Genomic DNA, 27,338 nt, shown 5'->3' with positions numbered 1-27,338 from the left:
AGAAAGGAGATTTGCTTTGTGGGGGAGGGTGAGAAAATGGAGCCAGTTGGGGATATGGTGTGTTTTAGGTGCCTTTGGAGTAAATCCAAATTTCTATTTATTGATCTCACTTCTAGCAAGGATCCCTTGGTCTGAAACAATACCTCCTAGGAGAAGAGAAATTGACGGATGGGTAATTTGCTCTAAAACCCCAGTGGATGATTGTTGGCACCCAGCAAATCTCCTTCCTGTAAACTGCTTTCGATACAGTGAGGGCTCTGACTGGCTGTTTATTAACTCCAGGGTCACAAGTAAGCAGCATGCTTCAAAATGTGACCAATTAAGGGAAAAGCCGAGATGTAGGACTGTCTCTCTCTGGGTGTTTGAAAGGAATCAAGTGAAATGTCCTAAGTGTTCAATTTCACCTGTCAGAGTTACCAGTTGTCACTGATGGGGTCCAGTTCTCTAAATCTGTGCAGTTCATTAGCACGTCGCCCCTCTCCTAAAGAACTGTGTGATTCGCTCCCTGGACATCAGTCAAGGGAGCAAAGCAGACACTTTCCTTTTCCTCCTGAACAAAAAGCATTTTTCCCTCTATCTTGAATGAACAGGCACTAATACTTAAGTACCTAGTATGTGCCAGGCATCATGCTAATAACTTTATTACAGCTCTAAATGATGACGGCAATAAAAGTCACAACTGTTTAGTGCTTATTCTTGGTCAGCACTGTGCTAAGCCCTTGAGATGCATTGTCTATCTCATTTAACACTTTCGACAACTCTTCAAGGCAAAGCCTGTGATTATCCCCATTTTACTCATGAGAAGATTGAGGCTCGAGCAGGTAAGTAACAAGCTCACCATGTAGATAGTGAGTGGCAGGGCTGGGATTCAAACCCAGGACTGACTGGCTCTGAAGCCATGTCTTGGCGGCTACACGATGACCATAGGCTCTTTACAGACCCTTTGGCTGCATGAGTCACATCACTGACATGGCTGCATGCCTCCTGTCACCCTCACTAGACACTGAGCGGCTGAAGGACAGGACCTGTCACACTGCAGCAGAGTGCACATAGTAACATAGTAGGTGCTCACTAAATGTTTGCCAAACAGGAATGACCCCAGTCTCCCTCTGCCCTCCCTATGCTTCCAGAGAGCCCTTCTGCCTGAGAGGTGCCCCTCTTCATCCTTCACTGTCTAATTATCTTTCCTCCCCCTTTTTTTTCAAGTTTACCCCAGTTTTACCTCCTCCAGGAAGTGCCCCTGATTAACTTCTTTTCCTGGTCCTTCCAGGCACCTCAATCCAAGATTCCTTTGACTTCCATGTCCATGTATACTGGTCTAACAGTTTCTTCAGTCCCTGTGTGTGTGCCTATGTGTATGTGCGTGTGTGTGCATGTGTGTCTATGTGCATGTGTGCATTTATGTGTGCACCAACATGTGTGTGCATGTTTATCTGTCTGTCCTTGAATAGATGCCCTATTCTTTCAGCCCAGGGATCACTTCTTCTATTTCCTCCAGTGCATAAAAGTCATCACTGTGACAGACAGCCTGGACAACCCATTATCTAGTTATTCTATCTCAGTCAAACTTAATCTGTTCTTTGCCACTTAGACTGCATGATCTCAAGCAAGGTAATTAAAATATAGTGATCAATTTTCTCACCTACAAAATGGGGGCAATAGAACCCCTCTCAGAGGATTAATTTGAAATTTAAATGATTATACATAGCTCTTAGTACATCATTTGACACTATGTAGGTGCTTAATAAATGGTAGATTTTATTATCATGGAGTCAATAAGGAGGTGTAGAGAGGCCTGCGTGTTGATAATATGAGCCATCCCTCCCATGTTCAGATTTCTCCTCTTTTGATCCCTGTAACCACACTGAGGGACAAAAAGAGAGGGAGAGACAGACTGAGGTAGAGAGAGGAGAGTTTCGTATCACTGTGTGTAGTTGTTAGTGCTGGGAAGAAACTCAGGGCTATCCTAGGGGCTTATGGATGGGCTCTAGAAGATTTCTGAACCCCTGAAATCAAACATACATTATTTTTGCATGTATGTTTATGTGTGCCCTGCTGGGGAGAGGACCCCATTGCTTCATTAGCTCTTCAAAGGGCCCCACTGCTCCATGAAAGCCTTAGAACCATAGTCCTAATTCAACTGTTCACGTTTTATACATGAAGATACTGAGGCCTGGAGAGGGAAGGGGCATAATCCAATGCTCACAAGTTAGGCAGAGTGGGGCCCGTCTGGGACCTGGTGTCCTTGCTCCCAGGCTACAGCTCCATCTACCTCCCAGACTCAGCCTGGTCTAGGCGGTGTCAGGTGAGGACAGCCAGGAGCCTTAATGAGGGCAGCTTGGCTGAAGACGTCACCACAGCAGGAGATGGGAACTTCAGGGCAGGGGACCTGGAGCCTATTAGAACCTGCTTGTTGTGTGAGGTGGACACTAATTGCACAGCCAGGGAGTCATTGACTGACCATTGGGACCTCAGTGGTGAGCTCACTGAAAAAACTCTGAAGCTGTTGATGACTCTGGGAAAGCAGGACAAGAGAGCCAACATGGGGACAGAGCCTGCGGGACAAGCAAAGGGCAGCTCACGGCTTTTATGTATCATTTGTTATTTCTGTGTGTGTGTGTGTGTGTGTGTGTGTGTGCGCGCGCGCGCGCAAGCACGCATTTGGAGAGTGAGACAGAGGGAGAAGGAATGGGAGGCATACATTCATACATACATACATTCATAAAGACCACACACACATATGCACACACCTGCTCAGGCACACAAACCAGCATACACATGCATACATCTGCCCAGGAACACTCACACATGCATACACCTGCCCAGACACACACACATGCACATACCTGCCCAGGCATCCACACATGTGCACACATCTTCCCAGGCACACAAACAGGCACACACCAGCCTGGGTACACACATATGTACACACACTCACACTAGGATTTAGATGTTGACGAGTTGAGCTTCTCTCAAAGGAGAGCCTCCCACCTACCTCCCACCTGAAAATACTCGCGTGTGAAGGAAATGGGTTTTGGAGACTAGCAGAAAGGAGCTTGTGAAAGGGAGCTCCTGAAAGGGTTTCAACCCCACAGGCCTTATGATGATGGGCGTACCAATCAAAATAATCTTTAAATGCGGACAACACATTTCTAAAGTTCTTTCACATACATTTTCCCACTTGAGTCTCAAACAACCTGGGGAGGATGGTGCATGTTTAATATTTATACCACATTTACTTAGCTTGAGTTATTTGCCATTTTAGCGTGATTTCATTGCTATATACATGAGAACTAAAAACTAACACAGCCAAGGATTTTTTTAAATTTCATTTGTATGCACCACACCACAAAGGCTTTCGAGATTTTTAATTAGCTATTGATTTGGATTTCATGAAAAAGACTGTGTACACGTATTCAGAAAACTAAAATGCAGCAGTGTGTGGTGTGCTTGTGTTTTAACTTACACATGGCCAACATTTTAAACAATAAAAATAGAATTTCAAATAAAAAATGAAGATTTGTTCTCCAGCTTCCTCTAAAAGACCCATTCTCTGAACATAATCCAAAGGTTTGATTAGCCTTATTTCATAGTCCCAGAGAGGGGAAGCAGTTAGCTTAAAATCACACAGCAGACAGCACTGAAGCCCTGCTCTTGAGTAGAGGTGTGGCCCACTCCTGGCCAGTTTTATGCTGGTCTGGAAATTATGGTCTGGATTCAACCTCAGCAAAGTTCAGGTAAAATACTGTGTACATGCATTTTACTGTGGAAATGGCTCGCATGAATTTTAACACCAGATTTTCAGGGGAAATCTTAAACAACCAAGAACATTAGGAATCACAGCATTAGAGGTAGCCACTGGAGAAGTACAGTTGCCAGTGTTATGGTTGTCATCCCAAATTAGGAATTTAAGAAGAATGAAAACCAAAAAGCTGGGCATTTGGGTCTGGAGTATACCATGATGCTCCCAGATCATCAGGATTAGTGGTTCTCAAGTGTGATCCCTGGACCAGAAGCATCAATACCACCTGGCAATTCCTTTGAAATACAAGTTCCTAGGCCTCACCCCAGACCCACATGGTGGGAAACTTTGGAGTGGGGCCCAGCCATCGGTGGGCTAACAGGTCCATCAGGTGAAGCTGATCTTCATCACTGATGTTTGAAGACCATCATTCTAGGTCTTTCATTTAGGAAAAAAATTAAGTTTCTAGTTTGAAATGGTTCATTGATGTTTTAAAAATGTTCTAGGTTAGGTTTATGATTCAATTTTAAAAATGGGATTTTGTTTTTCAAAAAATTAGTGCAGCTAGTTTACATCTGAGGTCAGGGCTCAGGCTGGCTCTGGTCCCACCCCACTTCCTCCCCCAGCCCTGCTGCAGTCACAAATCACTTCTGGAATGAGCCCCTCCAGCAGCAGCTTGCTGGGAGGTCAGTCAAGAGTGCTCAGAGAGTGGCCTAATGTAGGTCAGACACTCCACTAGGGCCAAAAGAGGACAGCACAGGGGCAACAATCACCCTTAGGCCACCACCTAGAGAGCCCTACACAACTATTTTGAGTGCTGGTAGGCTGTGAGCCAGCTGAGTGCCTGGCAGAGGGCTGAGAAGAACCCCCTGTTGTTACACGACTGTCATCAGCAGAGTCTTCTATGCCACCTGCCTACAGGGCTATTAACACAGAAGCACAATGTGTCTCCAACCAGGCTTCTCTCCAGAGTGTTCTCCTTCTTGTCTGAGTCATCCCCTCCAGCCCAGTCTGGTTCTCTTATTCACCCGCTGGCCTCTGAACCGTCTTTGGAGAACCAGTTCAGAATTGACCTCCTCCAAGAAGCCTTCCCAGACTTCTCCAGCCTATCTCCCTTCTCTAAGTGCCCATTCACATTATTAGTATTTCATGATGTGGGGCTTAATTGCTTTCTTTTAATTGTGGGTTTGGGTTCATCAATTTCCATTCATTATTTTGGTTCATTTACACATTCCAAGCCAGCCATTCAGTAAAACACATTTTGAATGTCTTCAAGCATTGCGCTAGAGGCTCAGAATGATTCAGAACCATCTCTGCCTTCAAGGATCTCATGGATTGATAAAAATAACAGCAGCTGCCACCAGTACAACCTTGCTAAGCAGGTTAAAGCACTATCAGATCACATCTACAATCTAAAATTATCTTGTGTCTTCATTTGTTTACCTCTTTGTTCACCATCTCCACTAGCAATGAAGCTGACATCAGAGCTGACTGCTAGGTCACAGAGTAGGGATACAGCTAATTTTGCAAGAAATTGCCAAAGAGTTTTCTAAAGTGCTTGTAACATTTTACACACCCACCAGCAATATATGACAGCTTTCATTGCTCTACATTGTTTTCAACATTTTGTGTGTTTTTTTTTAATTTATTTTAGAAAGAGAGGGAGAGAAGAGGGAGAGGGAGAAAGAGGGAGAGAGAGAGAGAAAGAAAATCTTAAGCAGACTCCATGCTCAGCGTGGAGCCCAACACGGGGCTCAATCCCATGATCCTGGGATCATGACCTGAGCAGAAATTAAGAGTCAGATGCTCAACTGACTGAGCCATCCAGGCATCCCTGTTTTCAACATTTTGTGATGACAGGTATTTTAGTGGGTATAAAGTAGAATCTTATTAGAGTTGTAATTTGAATTTCGCTGATGACAAATGGTTTTCATAAGCCTATTTGTCATTCAAATATATTTTTATGACGTGGCTTTTCAAGTTTTTAGCTCATCTTTTTGGGTATTATATTTAATTATTGAGTTGTAGGAGATGATAGAAGATAGGTAGATGATAGATAGAAGATAGAGCAAATATAGATATACTACAAGCCTTTTGTCAGATGTATGTCAGATATACCAATACCTTTTTCCAGTATATAGTTTGCCTTTTCTTTCTCTTAAAGATGTCTTTTGGTGAACATTTAAAATTTTAGTGAATTCAAGTTTACCAACTCTTCATGGTTTATGCTTTTAAGGCCTTGTCTGAGAAATCTACTTCAAGACCGTGAAGATTTTCTCATAGGTTTTCTTCTAGAAGCATGGGGCTGTAGCGTTTGGGCATTTACATTTATGTCTTTGATCCAGTATAAATTGAATTTTTGTCTGGTGTAAGGTGGAGGTTAAAGTTAATTTTTCCCTGTGCAGTTATGTATTTGTTCCAGTACCATTTGTGGAAATACTTCTTTTATTCCACTAAATTGCTCTGATAGCTTTATCAAAAATCAATTAACTATATAGGCATACCTCAAAGATACTGCAGATTCAGTTCCAGACCACTGCAATAAAACAAATTGTCTCAATAAAGTGAGTCAAATGAATTTTTTGTTTTCCCAGTGCATGTAAAAGTTATGTTCACACTATTCTGTTGTCTGTTAAGTGTGCAATAGCATTATGTCTAAAAAGACAGTGTACATGCCTTAATTATAACATATTTATTGCTAAAAGGTGCTAACCAGCATCTGAGCTTTCAGCAAGTTGTAATCTTTTTGCTGGTTGAGGGTCTTGCCTCGATGCTGAAGGCTTGGGTGACTGCAGCAATTTCTCAAACTAAGACAATGAAGTTTGCTGTGTTGATTGACTCTTTTCTTCTTTCACAATTTCACGATTTCACTTCTTTCACAAACGATTTCTCTGCAGCATGCGATGCTATTTGGTAGCATTTTACCCACAGCAGAACTTCTTTTAAAATGGAGACAATCCTCTCAAGCCCTGCCACTCCTTTATCAACTAAGTTCATGTAATATTCTAAATCCTCTGTTGTCATTTCAACAATGTTCACCACATCTTCACCAGGAGTAGATTCCATCTCAAGAAACCACTTTCTTGCTCATCAGAAGAAGCAACTCCTCATCTGTTAAAGTTTGATCATGAGATTGCAGAGATTCAGTCCCACCTCCAGGCTCCACTTCTAATTCTAGTTCTCTTGATGTTCCCACCACATCTGTAGATACGTATCCCACCGAAGTCTTGAACCCATCAAAGTCACCCATGAGTGTTGGAATAAACTTCTTCCAAATTCCTTTCCATGTTGATATTTTGAATTTTTCCCATGAATCATGAATATTCTTCATGGCATCTAGAACAGTGAATCAATTAGTTTTTTTTTTAATTTGAGTATAGTAGACATACAATGTTACATTAGTCTCAGTTGTACAATATAGTGATTCATTTCTGTATGTGTTATGCTGTGCTCACCACAAGTGTAGCTATCATGTGTGGTGAATCAATTTTTTTAATGGTATCTTTTGAGGAACAAAAGGTTTTAATTTTGATGGCATCCAATTTATCATTTTTATATAGTTATTGTTCTTTGCTCTTTGTGTCCCACTTAAAAAACCTTGGCTTACCCAGAATGTGCTCCTGTCTTCTTCCAGGTGTTAGATTTTAGGTTTAAATATACAGTTCATCTCAAGTTGACTTTTGAATATGGCGTGGGGTTCTTTTTTTTTTCTCATATCACTATTCAGTTGTGATATGAGACACTATGAGTTGTGATGTGACACTATTTGCTGACAAGACTTTCTTTCCCAACTGAATAATTTTGACATGTTTGACTAAAAACAATTGACTGTATAAAGTAATTGTTCATTTTTTAGAAAACTCTTTTTACTCTGCTTTCATATTGAATCATTTCTATTGATCTAGCTCCGTGTTTCCTGCCCCTTTATTCTGCCGTCTTCAATCTGTTGTTAACACCATCTAGTGAATTTTTCATTACAAATACTGGAATTTTCAGTTTTATCATTTCTATTTGATTTTTTTTCATAGTTCCCATTTCTCTGCTGGAATTCTCCATTTCTGTGTTCATCATATACATCTATTCTTTTTTAGTTTTTGAACATATTTATAATAGCTGATTTAGGGTTGCTTTGCTAATTCCAATACCTGTGCCATTTAAGAATCTGTTCGTATCACTACCAATTTCCTTTCTCTCTATTTTGGTTGAGATATAATTGACATAATACATAATTTTGAAGTGTACAACATAATGATTTGATATATGCATATACTGTGAAGTGATCACGAAAATAAATTTAGTTAGTATCTATAACATCACATGAGTACAAATTCTTTTTCTTATAATGAGAACTACTCTCTTAGCAAGCAACTTTGGTATATACAATACAGTGTCATTAAGTAACTACCAATTTCTTGATTATGGGTCACATTTTCCTACTTTGCTTGCCTAGTAATGTTTTATTGTAAGCTGGATATTGTAGATGATGTGATATAGACAGGCTGGATTATGTTGTTTTCCTTTAGGGGATGTGAGTTTTTAAAGACATTTAAATTACTTGTGAATCCTCTTAATCCCATTTGGCTTTGTTTTATTTTTTGGTAGGACTGGTGTAGGAGTGGTTTATTCTAGTGTTTTCATTAATCATGAGTTGGGGCCCTGAATCTAGGGAAGTGGTTCTCACCGGAGGGTGATTTTGTCCCCCAGAGGGCATTTTGCAATGTTTAGAGTCATTCTGAGTTGTCACAAATGGAGGTGTTATTGGCATCTAGTGGGGGGAGCAGCTAAACATCATACAATGTATACGACAACCTTCGCAACAAAAAATTATCTGTTCAAAGTATCAGTAGTGCTGAGGCTGAGAAAGCCTGCTGTAGAGTTTGGCCTTACTCTAATACATGGCCATTCAGCAGTCTTTCCTGAGATGCACACTGAGTCTTCTCTATTCTAGCTGAGCTGGAGTGCCAAGCCCTGCACAGCCTCTGGCATTATCTGTTTTGTTCTCAGACCCTAAGCAGCTGCCTTCTGCTAGCCCCCACTGAGTTCTGCTCTGGGCTTCCAAAGACCAGGCTTCACCCAAAGCCCCATGGGACATGCCCACACCACCTTATGGCAGCTCTCCTCTCCAGTGCCCCACGCCACAAATTCCAACCACTGTAGCAGCCCAGACTCCAAACTCTGCTCAGTTTCATCAGACCACTGCAGTCTGCTTGGGTTTCCCTCTTTCTGCTTCACTTTGAAAAGTGTTCCTGGGCAAACATGCTGGGAAACAGACGTGGTGTCTTCCTGGTAAGTGTTTCCCTTCTTTTAGGGGTCGTGGTTCTGTACTTCATCTAGTGCCAGGAAACAATTGCCCCATTCACTTTTTTCATTTCTATTTTGATGATAGGGAGAAGGCAAGTAAGGTACTCAAGGAGTTTTTAAAAACACAGCTTCTCTGAGCCCCATCCTGACAGATTCTGACCCATTGGTCCAGGCTTGGACCTGGCAACTTCTGTTTTAAAAATTTTAAGAAGATGCTGATTCAATACCTAGTTTGGGATTCACCACTCTAAGCCCCACTGGGACCACATAGGACAAGCAGGGCATTTTTCCTTTCTCCACAGTCCTCAGATGCCAGATGCCTTCCACTGGGTGGAACAGGATTGCACTACAGATTTGCTGCTTCAAAGGGGTGGGGTGTGGTCCACACTTGACACGCTATACACACACAGAACCTTTACATTTCTGTGTAGCTACAGAACCTGAGAGAAGAGGGCACCTGTTGGGATGAGCACTTGGTGTTGTATGGAAGCCAATTTGACAATAAATTATATTTAACATAAAAAAAAAAAACTTGACAGAAGTCTTCACCTGATGGTGAGGTATCCTCAGTCCTTCATCATTCTTGACCCTCCCCACCCCAGCAGCAGGTTCCAGAGGCTATGTGTTCATTCTCTCTATGTCTGGGGACCTTGAGTCCCTTGGAATTCTTTCCTGTTGTGGCTTCTGGACTACCAGTTAAAGTGTCTTGCTGCAGGACATCACATCTTCCCTGAGGGCTCCCAAGACCCAGTTCTGAGATAGAGGAGATACTCACAGACTCACTGTTTGTTCACTTCACACTTAATGGTAATTTATGAGTTTTAATCATTATGCCACATAGGGAAAATATGGTGAGGAGTCATTTCAATAAGTAAATCCCTCTATTTTTATACCTTGGGCCTCATAGAGATGAGCATCTTCTCTAAATGATCTGTTCCAAAAGCCTCATTAAGTGTTCAGAGAAGAGAGGTTCACAGGCATCCTCCCTTCCCTACACCAAACAGGCATTTCCAAAAGCTGAGGTCCAAATGATCCATAAATCCAACCAGTGCAGCTCTCCTCTAGCTCAATATGCAGTCAACTTTGCAGAATGAACCTGGACTGATGAATTCACTACTGTTGTGTTACATGGGCCCAGCCCAAGATCTTACAGACATATTTTACTCACTTATTCATACTCAGTCCTTATTTTCTTTGCTCATTCATCAATCTCCTCATTGACTTATATGTTAATCCATGCACACATCAAAAAAACAGTATTCATCCTTATTCCATGATAGGCACTCTGCCTGGCTTCATGAATATGGAGGTCAATAGGTAGTCACTTACTCACCCATTTATTCCATAAATACTTACTGAGCACCTACTGTGTGCCTGGCATTAGGGACCCAGTAGTAAAGAATGCATACAAAGCTACTGTTCTCATGGTTTATTTTGTAAACTAGAGGAGAACACAAATAAACAAGTTAATAAAAAAATAAATAAGACTATGTTCGAAAAACTAAGTGCTATGAAGGAAATAAGGAGGCAAAGGAAGAGGGAATGGTCAGGGAAGACTCCTCTGTGAAAGTGACATTTGAGCTGAGACCTGAGTGACAAGAGGTGAAGAACTGGAGGCGGAATGTTCCATGTAGGGGTGCCTGGGTGGCTCAGTCAGTTAAGCATCCAACTCTTAGTTTCAGCTCAGGTCATGATCTCACGGTTCAGTTCATGAGATTGAGCCCTCCTTCAGGCTGTGTGCTGACAGTGAGGCGCCTGCTTGGGATTCTCTCTCTCTCTCTCTCTCTCAAAATAAATAAACTTAAAAAAAGAGAATGTTCCACGTAGAGGCATAACAGATGCAAAGCTCCCAGGAAATGCAGTGTAGTTAGAACACTGTGGATAAGAGGATGAGGTCAGAGAGGTAGGCAGGGGCTAGAGTATATGGGGTCTTACTGATTAGGTAAGAGCTTTGACTTTTTTCTTCATAGGATATCTGTCTACTCTATTTATTTAATTTATTTTCTATTTATATCAGTTTAGATGTTTATTTTACACTTTGAGTTATAAACCAATACTACTTTATTTATTTTCTTGCTCAAGTTGTTCCAAATTTGGCCACTGGGGCTCTTTCCATTTGCTCCTGGGTCTCTCTAAAATACTACTATTGTGATTTTTTGGTTGTTTGATTTTTAGGTTTTGTTTGATTTTTGTTTTGTTTAGTTTAGTACTTCCTTACTTCTTAGTGCTACAAGATGCTTCAGTTTAGTACCTTTAGGTTTGATTCCAAGTGCAAGAGGAAGCCATTGGATTTATCTGACCTGTCTAAATCTGGCTGCTATTGGTGACAATCTCCCCAAGCCTTTCTTCACATGCTTGATCCAAGGACCTTCCTCTCCAGTCCAACCAGCCACCTTACAATCCTGCCATGGCCCCCACACATTTGCTTCCAGGATGGCCTCTCTCTACTCTCTTCTTCTTGGGAAGATGGCATCCTTATCTTCAATTATTCATGCTTCCCAATAAGCATTCCCTTTGCTGTGTGAAGGTGCCAGCTCCTCTCACCACAGGGGTAGAGTATATTTCCACCTTGACATTGGGCTCAGTCATATCTTATTCTGGATGAGGCAGAAGTGACAAGGTACCAGTTCTAAGCCTAGCTGGGTTTTTTTTCAAGAATTTTATTTATTATTTTATCTAAGTTTATTTTTAAATATAATTTATTGTCAAATTGGTTTCCATACAACACCCAGTGCTCATCCCAACAAGTGCCCTCCTCCATGCTCATCACCCACTTTCCCCTCCCCATCAACCTTCAGTTTGTTCTCAGTCCTTAAGAGTCTCTTATGGTTTGACTCCCTCCCTCTCTGTAACATTTTTCCCCCATCCCGTCCCCCATGGTCTAGGTTTTAAGCAGCCTTGTGAGTTTCCTTTTATTCTTTTGCACCTGTGCTATCATCTTAAGATTATGCCTGGGCTAACATGTCCATCCCACCCTACAGTTTAGAGCCACCCATCCAACCTAGCACAGACCACACCCCTAGCTGACATTTACTGTCATAAACACTTATTATTTTATGCACCTGAGGATTTGTGATTGTGTGCTACCCAGATTATTGTTCATTCACAAATTGATAATCCTTCAAGGCTTGACTCAGTGCCACCTTCCTCCACCTTCCCTTATATCTGGGAACCCCACTCATCTATGCCTTTCTAAATGTTGTCATATTTTGTAGACATTTCAAGATATAATTTATGTAATAATAAACAGTAATAATAACAATAATAAATAATATTTATATAATAATAAATAATTAAAACAGTAATAATAACAATATCTAGTGCTAAACATGTGCTAGGCACTAGGTGTGTGTATGCATTCACTCATCTAAATCTCTCAGCAATCCTGCAAGGTCAGTACTATTACTGTCCCTGTTTTACAAATTAAGAAACTAAGACAGTTAAATGAAGAGGTCAAAACAGTTTACCTGACACTGTATAGTAACAAGTAGTAGAGCTAGATTTGAACACCACAGGCTGGTCTCAGCCTGCCCTCCCCCTTACCCACTGTGCTACCTCTTACAATAATATACGTGATTGTCACCCAAACATTTGACAAAGAAATACTGAGCAGCTATTATGTGTCAGGCACTGTGCTAAATCCAACAGATTCAGGGCCAAATGAGACCAACCCAGGGTCCTCGTGGAGCTTAGTTGGGTTCATGGGGGGAGGTGATATTGATAAGTAAGCTGCCAATTACTTTCCAAACTGCCCCAATGATCATCTCACCACCTCGGTCTGGCTTTGACCTCTGGTCCTTGTGGGTTATCTTGTCTTCCCAAAACCTGTGTACTTCCGAGGAGAAGTACTGGAAGGTGCCCAGGAAGTGTTTTATGCAGCAGGGTGACTCTAATAGGTTTGTAGGGAAACTCTGGAAACCCCAGAAGTTCATTTTATTCACAAACAAGATGATAGTCCTCTCTAGTACCCAATACAGAGGTGACTTTTCTATCAACAATAATTCTATTTGATGTTCACCAAGCACCCATAGAAGAAGAGGATATCTAAGGTGTTTGAAAGACTTCTACATCCATGTACTTACTCCCCCCTTGAAGAGCTGTGTGGTATTATGGTAAATGAGGGGCTTTGCCATGCCTCCCCATCACAACCAGAGCCAAGTAGATCATCAAGTGATGAGGGAGGACAGAAGTTTCTTTCCTTTGTTTTTCCAAAAGAATCTCAAATAGCCAAAACCATGGACAGAGTAATTTTCTCAACTGGTCACCATACTGCATTAAATGATTAATACAACATTAATTAATACAACATTGGAGAGCACTGTGAGATGGAGGGTCTTTACTCAGAGTATGAGACTGTGGTCTTTATTCTGCTTTGGATTGACCCTCACCACAAAAGCCATGAGTCCCTGAATCCTGATGGACACCTTTTCTGTTTCTGGCAGTAATGACTGTCAGGTGGGGAGATAGGATAATAGGCACCACTTATTACTAAGCACTACACATAGTCTTCCCAACCAGCCCCACAGAAAGCTACCTCAATTTTATAGATGAGAAAGTTGAGCCTTGGCAAAGTCAAGAATCTTCCTCAAGGTTACATGGTTGGTCCATGGTGGAGCCTATATGTGACCCCAGCTTATCTGGCTACTCTCTTTCTCCTTCCCCTTCCCCTCCCCCTCCTCCTCCTGCTTCACCACCTCCTCCTTCTGCTCCTCCTCCTGCTCTTCCTTCTTTGGGAGAGAGAGAGAGAGAGAGAGAGAGAGAGAGAGAGAGAGAGGCAGAGGGAGAGGGAGAATCTTAAGCAGGCTCCACACTCAGTTCACCACCCTGTGAGATCATGACCTAAGCTTAAATCACGAGTCCAATGCTTAACTGACCGAGTCACCCAGGAGCCCCCTGGCTACCCATCTTCTTAACCTGCCTTTTACTCTGCCACTTGAACCCTCCCGCCACAATTTGATGTAAATTACCTGCTCCAAGTATAGGGACACAAAGGAGTTCCCCACCATGGGCTTTTCCCCCTTGTAACCCAGAACTCCAAGTGTAATCTTGCACTGCTGGTCATGGGAGCTGCAGCTGGAGGTGGAACCTGCTCCTCCTGGTTGTTGAAGTGCCTCATTCACACATCTCCTTGTTCCTCACTGAAAGAGTCTAGTCTGGTTTGGAAAGATACACAAAAGCTTCTTAAATTGGGCTGGCTCAAGGCGACTCTGAGGTTCAGATAGGAGATACATTGATAGGAGAGACATTGTTCATCTCTTTTGTACCAGCCTTTGCAAAATGGCCACATTCCCTAGGTCTTCTTCTCCCCCCAAACCCCAATATTTCAATTAACATATTTCCTCTGCTTTTTACTTGTGGGTGTTCAGGCAGCACTGATGTAAGATTGGGGCACTGTAGATTTGCCTTGAATTCTTTACATCATGATGCAGATTTAATAAAAATTAACTTTATTGGTTGACTAAACTTGTTCACAAAAATGTGTGCTCTATCTCAGTCCCAATAAAGTGGAATTTCCCCCCACACATTTATTGAATAGCTACCCTGTAGTAAGAAATGTGCTTGGTGCTAGGGAACAGACAAATGTAAGTTATATAATTTCTGCCCTGGAAGAGTCCTCCAGACCCCAGCCTCAGTTCAACATGAGGGGTTCAAATTGAGGCCTGGATTATGAACTATGAAGAGAGAGAGGATCCCTTCCCAGGAGGATCACAGCAGACTTTAGGAGGGGTATAACTTGAGCTAAGAGTTCTTTAGGCAGACAGAAAATGGGAAGGACATTCCAGGTGGAGGGAACAGCATGTTCAAAGACCATGTGAAGGAGCATGTCGCATTTGGGGATAAGGACAGAATGCATTAAGGGATGAGGAAAACAGCTCCATGAGTGTGTCAAGAGATGAGGGTAAGGAGACACAAAATATCAAGCAATTGTCCATAGATTCTTTGAATGAAGGTCATGGGTCCTTACCAGTGTCCATCTCTGATCTGTCTAGGAGATCCCCCTTTACTCCCAGAGGAGGGACCACAGACTGGAGGGAGGAGATGGTGGTCTGAGGAACTATTCAGACTATGCTGCAGAGATGAATATACACACATGCACACACATCTTTATACTTACCATTGTGCACAGAAGCCTACAACATCCATGGAAATTCTGAGAGCCATGATGAAGTCATGCCTGTGACTCACCATATCTTAGTTATTGGCAAGGAATCCCAACAGGACAATTAGGATTAATTAAAATTGGTGTGATTGATTGGTCTATATGAACTTTCATCAGAGGTGCCTGGTGATGTGGGCAGAGGACAGCTGAATTGGCTCTAATAGACCCATGCCTGGAGGAGGAAATGCAAATGGGTCAGTTCTAGTCTCAGGTGGGACAGATGCCAGAGTCAAGCTGCTAGTGTCCCTCACTTGGCCATGGTTTGAGTTTCTATTGCTATTGGACAGGTCTGGGTGTTCTAAGAGGAGGACCTTGGGTTAAGGAGGGTCTTGTCTTCTTTGCAAATGTGGTGTGGGTAAGGGATCTGTTTTTCTAGCTTCATTTACTTCTGCCTTTCACTGGTTCCTGGTTAGTCTAAGCTTCTTACAATTCCCTGAGCAGACAGATTTCTGTCCTTTCTTCCTTTGCTCTGACTGTTCAGAGGTATTATAGTGTCTATGAATCCCATAGGGATCTTGTTGAGGTGTTAGCAGATCTGGGATGGGTCTCAAAATTGTGTAGGTGATAATGATGATTCTAGTCTATGGAACACACTTTGAATATCAAGATCTAGAAAACGTCCTCCCTTTGATTCACTTCTCTATGCATGTCTACACCTGATGGTGAACTCCTCTTCAATCTTAGAAACTCAGCTTCAATGTCATGTCCCCGAGGAGACTTTTTCTGACATGTTTACCTGCTCCACTGTGCTGATGCCTCACATGAGAGTTGCTCTGATTTTGATACCCTGTTCTCTGGTCCTTATGTTGGTGGATTTAATCTTCTATCTCCCCCACTTATACTCTTTAAGGCCACTGACAGGATTTTACTCATCCCCAGTGCCCAGAACAGGGCCTGGAACACAGTAGGCTTCAGGACATGTTTGTGGAAATAAATCATGCACAGTGATTTTAGTTTTTTTCCATAGTCTTCCTCCTTTAATCTCCCTGAATTAATCCTTCTTCATATCATTGAGAATGGGCTGATATAGGGGCCACTGAGTCCAAACTAGATTCAGAGTTTAGATGTTTATGGAATTATATGCAACTACTTTCTTCACTAGAACTGCAGCTTCTGGGTTTTGTGTGTGTGTGTGTGTGTGTGTGTGTGTGTGTGTGTGTGTGTTTGGGTTTTTTTATTTGTTTTGTTTTTTGTGTGTGTGTTTTTGGTGTTGGTTTGGTTTTGGCTGAAGAAGAAAGATGTCTTAAGTAGAGAGACTGATTCTGGAAAATTCAGTGGGCAGTAGTGGCTCTTTTAACCCACTTGGCTTTGTGGGTTTTGGCTAGAAGGTATAGTCCTAGACTGCAGTCTCTACCTTAGGAAAGACCAGGAAAGACAGTAAGCTTGAGCAGGGCTGTTCAGAGGAGGTGCAAGGCCAGGAGAAGGCCACTGTTTGCCATGGGTGCAGGAGCCAGCCCTGTTTATGGCTCCAGGGGTGGGTGGCTTTGGAGAGGTAGAGGAATCATTGTATACTTCCTTCAAATGCTCTATGGATCCCTTTTGGAATGAACAGAGCCAGCTATATTCCCTCCAAGGGTATAAGACCCAGGATTTTTCTGGGTCACAATAGGACTTGACCAGGGTCAAAACTCAACTGTAGCATTTTTGCTGAGGTGGATTTAGGTAAGTTATCCCTAAGTCAGCAATATGCTTAAAGGTTCTCTTTTGGGTAGGGCAAACAACTGACTAGATGTAGCCACTTCTCTGAGTTTATGCCCAAATTTTTCTAAACATCCAAATAGAAATGGAAATGAACCTACAAATGATTTGAATTGTTTTCAAATATCCAGACATTTAAATTTTTATTGACTCTTGATTTGGCTACAGAATTTAGGTTTTTTATTTGGCTTTATGCCTTTTAATTAATAATAGCAAACAATAGGGTCACCTGCGTGGCTCAGTCGGTTGAATTGGTTGACTCTTGATCTTGGCTCAGGTCATGATCTCATAGTTCATGGAATCAAGCCCCCCATCGAGCTCTGTGCTAACTGCTCAGAGCCTGCTTGGGTTTTTCTCTCTCAGCCCCTCCCCTTCTTGTGCTCTCTCTATCTCAAAAATAAATAAATAATTTAAAAATAGTAGTAAATAATAAGCAGTATTTTTGACCATTTAGTGAAAACTAGGTACAATGTTGAATCCCATTCACATGTTATATTTTTTAGTTGTACAACCACCCCATGAGGGAAGTATTATCCTCATTTTACACCTATAGAAACTGATATTTAAAGCGGTTTTAAATAAGCTGTACAAGGTCATCCAGCTTATAAGTGGCAGAGCTGGAATTGTCCCCCAGACAATCTGAGGCCAGCACTAACTCTCTTAACTGCCAATGTGGTTTTGCCCAAGGTTCCTTGGACAGTTCCCTATGTCCTCTGGAATATGCCTGGATGTACCCTTTATCTTAAAGCAAGAAGGTTCATGGGGGGAGGGGTATGTGGCCTTCCTGATATATGAGGACTTCCAGAAAATCATGTCTATCCTCATTGTGGATATTTTACTCCTTTTACCTTGGTTGTCAATCTGTTGGGGAAATCTCTTCATTGGCCTGATCAAAATTGTCCTTTGAGTTATGACTGCCTCCCTTAGAGGTGTTAGGAAACCAAAACTACATATTTTTCAGATAATATGAATGCTTATTATGTCAGACACAATTACATGTATTAACTAGTGTAAATACATGTAAGCACTTCACACGTATTATTCACTTAATCCTCTCAACAAGCATAACAAGTAAATATTAGTATCTCCATTTTACAGAAAAAGAAACCAAGGCACAAAGTGATTACATACTTTTCTTATTTTGGTTGAATTGGTGCTCACTGAATGGTTTCTTTCACTTAATTTTTCCTTTCCTTTCTCAAAAATAGTCAATTACTTCTGAAACTCCTTAGCTTTTCCTTGGTCTGACCCTAAGTTAAATTTTCAGATTTGTTTCCTGCCACTTGTCCCTTCACATGTCTCTTCACATGCCTCCTGCTAAAGTGTTGTCTCATGCTCTCTATCCTCCACAGTTTTGTCTTGCTCTTTACTCTGCCTAGACTGCCACTTAAAGTGTGGAGAGATTATTGATACCTGATCAATAATTCTCATTATGTGGCAATTATATGCTGCTTTATGGCATAACTATGTATACCCTTTATTTTCAATTAGACCATGAGTTAATGGGTGGGTCCATGTCTCTGTTTCCCCTTATCCTCTCATCAACAAGCACCAGGGATGATGCATAAGTGTCTGCTAGAGGCTGTGTGTGCTCACATCTATCCATGTGCTTGCTCTTCTACATTTCCCAGACTCCCCTAAAGCTAGGTAGGGTCATGTGACTGGAGTCTGGCTGATAGAATGTGGGTAAAAGTGATGCAAGACGCTTCCAAGGTAAACCTTTAAAACTATCCCACACAATCGCTCTGCCCTCACTTCCCCTGCCATCATGGTTGGGAAGCCCCTTGTTCTAATGGCATAGCTACAAGACAGCAGTGGTCTGGAACCCTGTGTGGCCTCCTGGAGAATAATGGTGCAGGAGAGCCAACCCACCCTCACAAGACATTAGATGGGTGAGACATAACCTCTTTCTGTGCTAAGATTTGTGAGATTTCTGTTGCAGGAGCCAGCATTAACTACCTTATGAATAGAGGTGGTGTCTCATACCTGCTTGTAGAAGGAATTGACACATAAGAGACAATAGCCTTATTAGACATGTATTTAGCTACTTTTTTTAAGTTTTCTTTATTTATTTTGAGAGAGACAGATAGAGTGAAAGCGGGGGAGGGGCAGGGATAGAGGGAAAATACCAAACAGGCTCTATGCAGAGCCCTAATGCTGGGCCCAAACGTACGAAATCATGAGATCATGACCTGAACAAAACCAAGAATCTGACGCTCAACCAACTGAGCCACACAGGCACCCCTAACTGGTATTGCTTTTGATAACATATTTTACCTCTACTCATGTATGTCTAGAAAGAAGAGAAAATGTCATGCCAAATGCTCACAAGAACAAACAAAAGATTATTTGTTTAATGTTGCTATAATTAGTGCTTAAAGTCATTATTTACAAACAGCCCTCCTCCTTTTCTTAAAAAAAAATATGCTTGGGGTGCCGCCGCTCAGTTGATTGAGCCTCTGACTTCAGCTTAAGTCATGATCTCACGGTTTGTGAGTTCCAGCCCCGTGTCGGGCTCTGTGCTGACAGCTTGGAGCCTAGAACCTGCTTCAGGTTCTGTCTGTCTGTCTGTCTCTCTCTCTCTCTGCCCCTCCTCTGCTCTCTCTCTCTCTCTCTCTCTCAAAAATAAATAAACGTTTAAAAAATTTTAAATATGTTTAACTTTATTTATAATCAAGAAAACTAAAACCAAAGCAACAGTGAAAAACGATTAAACTAGCAAACACATTAGACCAAGGATAATGAAAACATACTTTCCTCCCCTACTTTTTAAGTATAAAATATTCTAGGTTTGGGTGATTGTCCAATAATCCTCCCCATCTTGAGCACTGCATGGACTTATCATTTGTGATTACTTTATGTCCCTGACATATCATTTTGCTTTATTCCTTGCAAACATTCATAGGGCGATTCCAGACTTGAGGCCAGCAAACCAATGTGGGGCTATACAAATCCTCAGGCCTCTGCTTAGTAAGTCTGTAAATTCACTGTTGTTCATTTTCCTTTTCATGCTGGAGAAGAGTATTTAATATAACTTCCTAGAGGCTACACTAAATCCCAAGAGTAAATCTCTGGATGATTAGAAATGAGTCTTTCCCCCTGGAACTGTTCCAAGACCATCCTCAAAGCAGTCATGGCTCAACTTGCAATGGCCCATTACAAATTTCCCCATACCCAGAAAGCAGGTCTTCTTTTAATGTCTTGGTAATTTGGGAGGAATCAGGAGGCAGGGTTTCTGGGGACTGCCTTATTCTGGGCTTCTCCCACTTGCTCAGTTCTTAGTTTATGAGTTCTTTGAGGACAGGGTTGGTCCATTAATAGTCCATCTAGAATTCAGGAAATCTAGCTTAAAGTGTTTTGAATCTGAATTTCTTGAGTAAAGCACTCTGGACAGGGACTAGCACAGGCATGGGACCAGGGGAGGGTTGAATGAATGAATGAATGAATGAATGAATGACTATAATAGCATATCCATTAAATCAGTTTTGTGGCACACAAGCTGCTTTGAATCTATTATGTTATTCAATTCTTACACCCAGAATAAGACTAAAACTTCTTGCCGCCATCCTCAAGGGTGGCAAAAACCTCACCCTGCCTACCTCTCTGACTCTTCCTTCAGCCCACGACTTGGCAGACACACTGGCCTTCTGCTGTTTGTCAAACACACTGAGCAAGTTCCTGCTTCAAGGCTTTTGCATATGCTCTCCCCTCTGCCTGAAACATTCTCTCTCAGATTTGCACAGGGTTTGCTCCTTCATGTCTGGTTCACTTCTTGGCTCAAACATCATTTCCTCAGAGAGGCCTTTCCTGTCCACTTCCTCTCAAAGAGCATTCTCCACTTTTTTTTAAAATTTGATTTATTTTCAAATTGGCTAATATACAGTGTGTACAGTGTGCTCTTTGCTTAGGGGTAGATTCCCGTGGTTCATCACTTACATGTAACACCCAGTGCTCATCCCAACAAGTACCCTCCTCAATGCTCATTTTTTTATCCTCACTGCAGCCTGTGTTTACTCATCTGTGAAATAGGGATTATAATGTACAAATCTTCCTTAATTTACAATGGGGTTATGTCCAGATTAGACCATGATAATATGAAAATGTTATAAGTCAAACATGCATTTAATACACCTAACCTACAGAATATCACAGCCAAGCCTAGCCTACCTTAAACATGCTCAGAACACTATGTTAGCCTACAATTGCGCAAAATCATCTCACACAAAGATTATTTTATAATAAAGTGTTGAGACATTCAACATGAATGCCTCATGTAATTTATCGAATACTGTAATGAAAGTGAAAAACAGAATGGTGATAAGCATAAGAGTTGTTTTCCCCCGTGATCGTGTGGCTGACCAGAGCTGCAGCTGCCTAGCACCATAAGAGAGATGTATGTGTATCACTAGCCCAGGAAAAGATCAAAAGTCAAAATCTGAAGTACAGTTGCTACTAAATGCATATCACCTTTCACACCATAGTAAAGCAAGAAACTGTAAGTTGAACTATCTTAAGTTAGGGACAGTGTGAACATAACTGTTGCAAGAATTAAATAATTGATGTAAGATGTTTAACCCAGGGTCAATCCATAATGAGTGTTCAATAAATACTTAATGTTGGTGATGTTATTATTATTCTCCATTCTTCCAAAAACTCTCCCTCTGAGCTTCTGCTTTGGCCAAATTTACCCCCCAGAAGCTGATGGAAAGTTTAAATTGGGGAGACCCTCCACCCCCACTAGTGTTATAAAATGAGAACAAAGGAGGCAAGGGAGCAACCAGGATGGAAGGACCACCCCATATGTGTCAGAGGCATTAGGATTTCTGAGGCTGTTCCAACATTGTCATCAGATCCCTTCAGCATCATTTAGAGGGTGTTCTGATGGGGCTGGGGGAAGGATATTATTCTCCTTAGTAGATCTCACAAATGAAACCTAGAGAAGCGAAACAATTGACAAAAGTCTTCACAGCCTGAGGAAAGAACACAGAACTCAAACCTCCAACCAAAAAAACCTCCCCCCCCTCAAAAAAAAAGAGTTCCTGAAGAGCTTTTTTTTTTTTTAAACAATCTAACTCTCCTTGGCATGATTCTCACTCGCATTTTCCCTGGAGCCTGCATCTGGGGCAGAGGAGAAGGTGTGTGTGTCCTTAGCCATGCTGGGGTGTTGGAAGATGCACAGTCCTTTTCCCAAGGACTATGCACACCTCAGACCAACCTGGCTCCATGTCAATATAAATGTGTTTAACATTGGTATTTTCTTTTTTTTCTAAAAATTATGTTATTTGCTGACTGTATTGATGGCAGTCATGTTTATATTGGTGGAAAATAATTTATCTCATTGGAGTCATCTGTGTGGAGGCAGTAAAAGGCCTGTAGAAGCCAAGATATTAGCTAGTTTGCCAGCAGGTCCATCTTTATTAGCAACAATGAGTCTCTCACCAAAATCCTACTTCTGAGCAATATTTGCTGTAAGGCTAATATTGACACCCTGTGGCTTGTTGGCCATGCAGAGACCAACCAGAAGGCTCTGAAGTTACAGTTCAAACATTATCCAAAAGGCACCCTGCTCAAGGAGCATAAAGAAAGAGCAGAAATGGAAGCACACTGGCAGACCCACAGTGTGGGCAGGGTGTAAAATGGGGGGAGTTCCTCATCATGGGGGGCTGTTTCAGCAGAACCCCACCACTGGAGGGTCAGGCCATAGGGGGGAGAAGCATACAAAGCTATGTCTGTATGATGCTCCTTAGTCCTGTGATTCCATGAAACTAAGATCTATGTTTGTGATTCTAGGATTTGTACATACAGCAAAAGACCATAAGACCCAGTCTAACTGTCTTTATGGAAACTTCAATAGATATATAAAATTGCATAGAATCTATCTTCAAAATTCCTATCTTGGCTTTTAGCTAGTTTTTCCTCATATAGAGTCAGTACCTACCTCTTTGATACTGTCCCCCATTGTCTGCAGACCCACCCCAGAAAGAAATAGAAGCAAGATTCATCCCTCCACTCACGTGACTCCCTGCAGATATTCAATAGCAGTGACCCCCTTCCTCTAAGCCCACTTCCTTCTACTGAGACTTAATGGATGAAACACCCACTGGCTTGTCTCCCCAGGTCCCACGCCAAAGAATCAGAGTCTCTCTTACCACGTGGTGTACACAGAGGAATAAAATGGTATTTCACTTATATAGTTATTCAGCAAAGATTTATTGAGCACCCACTGGGTGTCACATACTATGCTTGATGTTGGAGATCTACTGCACTGACAGAATCTTTGCTCTTATGGGGCCAGCAGTGGGCAAATGGACAATCAGAGAATTTCCAGAATGAATGCATTATGACAAACCATGTTAAGTGCTCTGAAGGAAAGCTTAACACTATGTGGAGTGTGTAACAAGAGGCCCTGCCTTGGAGTTGTAGGCATGATATCTGAGCTGAGATTTGGAGATCAAATAAAAGTCATTAGGAAAACTGAGGGGGGGGGCGGGGGAGGAGGATGTTCTCAATAAAGGGAACTTCAAGAGACAAGACTGGATTTATTCCTAGGTATTTTATCATTCTTGGTGCAATTGTAAATGGGATCAATTCCTTGAAATCTCTTTCTGTTGCTTCATTATTGGTGTATAGAAATGCACCTGATTTCTGTACATTGATTCTATATCCTGAGACTTTGCTGAATTCATGTATCAGTTCTAGCAGTTTTTTGGTGGAGTCTTTCGGGTTTTCCACGTAGAGTATCCTGTCATCTGTGAAAGTGAAATTTTGACTTCTTTGCCAATTTGGATCCCTTTTATTTCATTTTGTTGCCTGATTACTGAGGCTAGGACTTCCAACACTATGTTAAACAACAGTTATGAGAGTGGACATCCCTGTCCTGTTCCTGATCTCAGGGGGAAAGCTCTCAGTGTCTTCCCATTGAGGATGATATTATCTGTGGGCCTTTCATATATGGCTTTTATGGTTTTAAGATATGTTCCTTCTATCCCAACTTTCTTGAGGGCCTTTATTAAAAAAGGATGTTGTATTTTGTCAAATGCTTTTTCTGCATCTATTGGCAAGATCATATGGTTCTTATCCTTTCTTCTATTAGTGTCCTAGAAATAAACCTAACCAAAGAGGTAAAATATCTGTATGTTGAAAACTATAGAAAGCTTATGAAAGAAATTGAAGAAGACACACACAAAAAAATAGAAAAACATTCCATGCTCATGGATTGGAAGAACAAACATTGTTAAAATGTTGATACTACCCAAAGCAATCTATATATTCAATGCAATCCCAGTCAAAATAGCACCAGCATTCTTCACAGAGCTAGAACAAACAATCCTAAAATTTGTGTGGTACCACAAAAGACCCCGCATAGCCAAAGTAATGTTGAAAAAGAAAATCAAAGCTGGAGGCATCACAATCACAGACTTTAGCCTGCACTACAAAGCTGTAGTCATCAAAACAGTATGGCATTGGCAAAAAACAGACAGATAGACCAGTGGAATAGAATAGAGAACCCAGAAATGGACCAACAAATGTATGGTCAAATAATCTTCGATAATGCAGAAGAGTATCCAATGGAAAAAAGACAGTCTCTTTAGCAAATGGTGCTGGAAGAATTGGACAGCAACATGCAGAAGAATGAAACTGGACCACTTTCTTACACCATACACAAAAATAAACTCAAAATGGATGAAAGACCTGAATGTGAGACAGGAAACCATCAAAATCCTAGAGAATACTTAAATACTAAGAACAAACTGAGGGTTGATGGGGGGTGGGGGAAAGGGGAAAGTGGGTGATGGGCATTGAGGAGGGCACCTGTTGGGATGAGCACTGGGTGTTGTATGGAAACCAATTTGACAATAAATTATATTTAATGTAAAAAAAATCCTAGAGAAGAAAACAGGCAACAACCTCTTTGACCACGGCCACAGCAACTTCTTACTTGATATGTCTCTGAAGACAAGGGAAATAAAAGCAAAAATGAATGATTAGGACCTCATCAAGATAAAAATCTTCTGCACTGCAAAGGAAACAATCAACAAAACTAAAAGGCAACCAACAGAATGGGAGAAGATATTTACAAATGACATATCATATAAAGGTTAGTATGAAAAATCTATAAAGAATTTACCAAACTCAACACCCGAAAAACAAATAATCCAGTGAAGAAATGGGTAGAAGACATGAATAGATACTTTTCCAAAGAAGACATATAGATGGCTAACAGACACATGAAAAGATGCTCAACATCACTCATCATCAGGGAAATACAAATCAAAACCACACTGAGATATCACCTCATACTGGTCAGAGTGGCTAAAATTCACAACTCAGAAAACAACAGATGTTGGTAAGGATGTGGAGAAAGGGGAAACTTTTTGCACTGTTGGTGGGGATGAAAACTGGTACAGCCACTCAGGAAAACAGTATGAAGTTTCTTCAAAAAATTAAAAATAGAATTATCCTACAACCCAGCAATAGCACTACTAGGAATTTATCCAAGTGATACAGGAATGCTAATTTGTAGGGGCACATGTACCCCATCGTTTATAGCAGTGCTATCAACAATAGCCAAATTACGGAAAGAGCCCAAATGTCCATCAACTGATTGATGGCTAAAGAAGACACAGACACACACACACACACACACACACACACACACACACACACACTGGAATACTACTCGGCGATGAAAAAGAATGAAATCTTGCCATTTGCAACAATGTGGATGGAACTGGAAGGTATCATGCTAAGTGAAATAAGTCAGTTAGAGAAAGAAAGATATCATATTTTCACTCATATATAGAATTTGAGAAACTTAACAGAAGACCATAGGGGGTGGGAAGGAAAATTGAGTTTCAAACAGAGAGGTAAGCAAACCATAAGAGACTCATAAATACATAAAACTGAGGGTTAATAGGGGGTAGGGGTTGGGGGGGTGGGTAAAATGAGTGATAGGCATTGAGGAGGGCACTTGTTGGGATGAGCACTGGGTGTTGTATATAAGTGATGAATCATGGGAATCTACTCCTGAAGTCAAGACTACACTGTATATTAGCTAACTTAACAATAAATTATTAAAAAAAGAAAGAGAGAGAGAGAGAGAGAGAGAGAGAGAGAAGACTGGAGCATTCAAGGAAGGGATAATAAGGTCAATGTGGCTGGAACAAATATGGGGTCCACCCTGTGCAGCTCAGAGAATGACTAGCTATGGATGCAAGGGATAGAATCTAATTCAAACGGGCTTACGAATAAAAGACAGAATAATGGCTCACACAACTGAGAGTCAAATAGGTGATCTAATCTGAGGCTAAGCTTGATCTGGGTGTTCAAATCAAGCCAGCAGGATGACTACCTCCCCACTTCATCTCTGTTTCTCTCATCATAGGCTTTGTTCTCAGGCAAGTTATACCCATGTGGTATAAACATGGCCAGCAGCAATTCCACCAGCTGAGCCACTTCAAAGGAAAAGGCACCTCTTTCCCACTGATTTCATTTGAAATTCCAGGGTTGATGCTTATTAACTTAAACTGGTTATGTGCCCACCTTTGAAGAAGTTTTAGTAACCCAACTGGTCAGCACTGGGGGCCAGGAGGGCTGGTGTTGACCCCTCTGACACCACAGGCATTGAAAATGGAAGAAGAAAGGCTCCCCAACAGAAAGAGGTGGCTGCTGAGAACACAGACAGGGGACAGAGCAGCAACAACACTGATGTGTGCTCAGTATTATGCTTCCATCATGTGAGTGGAGAGCATTTGGGCAACTCCACATAGCAGTCCACTCTCCTTTTCCAGAAACCCGAGCCCTTCTTGTCCCTGCCCAACCTATTCCTCCAGCCCATTCTGCTGGATGGCAGCACATGCCTTCTCCCCAAAAGTGTTAATTCTTAAGAGGTCTCATTAGAATATCTTCTCACACAGAAAGGGGTTGTCTATCACAATGGGAGTTCCTGGGGAGATGGAATGTGTGAGTGCCTTTCCAATAGCCAGGCCCTGGCCCTAGGGTATAAGCCAAGCCTACTCCCAAGGGAATGGCACTGAGTGGGGGAGATTAACAGGTGGTAAGGATGGTGATGCAGGACCAGTCGCCTGTTTGGAACAAGTAGAAATATTGATCCAGCCCAAGGTGAAATTAAACCATGTGGGTTTTTTTTTTAATATTTATTTATTTTAGAGACAGAGAGAGCACAAGCAGGGTAGGGGCAGAGAGAACCAGAGACAGAATCTGAAACAGGCTACAGGCCCTGAGCTGTCAGCACAGAGCCCAACACGGGGTTCAAACCCACGAAATGTGAAATCATGACCTGAGCTGAAGTCAGACACTTAATGGACTGAGCCACCCAGGTGCCCCGAAATTAAACCATGTGTTATTTAAAAGCCAGGCTTTCTCTCTTTCTTGCAAATGTGCTGGAGAATGAATTAATATGCGAGGTAAGGTTGG

General features: G+C 41.7%; 1 protein-coding gene across 1 annotated transcript in view; it reads right to left on the bottom strand.

Annotated features, from left to right (window-relative positions):
• Window positions 1–6,353: 6,353 nt before the first annotated feature.
• Window positions 6,354–27,338, bottom strand: part of LOC128313255 (tigger transposable element-derived protein 1-like) — a 44,353-nt gene continuing 23,368 nt past the window's right edge. The window contains exon 3 of the mRNA XM_053210756.1: window positions 6,354–7,078. Within this exon, the coding sequence (XP_053066731.1) occupies window positions 6,810–7,078 (269 nt within the window). The 3' untranslated portion in view covers window positions 6,354–6,809. The remainder of the gene's footprint in view (window positions 7,079–27,338) is intronic.

This window comes from Acinonyx jubatus, chromosome E2 (assembly GCF_027475565.1).
Source record: "Acinonyx jubatus isolate Ajub_Pintada_27869175 chromosome E2, VMU_Ajub_asm_v1.0, whole genome shotgun sequence".
Taxonomy (NCBI): Eukaryota; Metazoa; Chordata; class Mammalia; order Carnivora; family Felidae; genus Acinonyx; species Acinonyx jubatus.
Note: the sequence above shows the minus strand (reverse complement) of the source record. Positions and strands in the feature narration are given on the sequence as shown.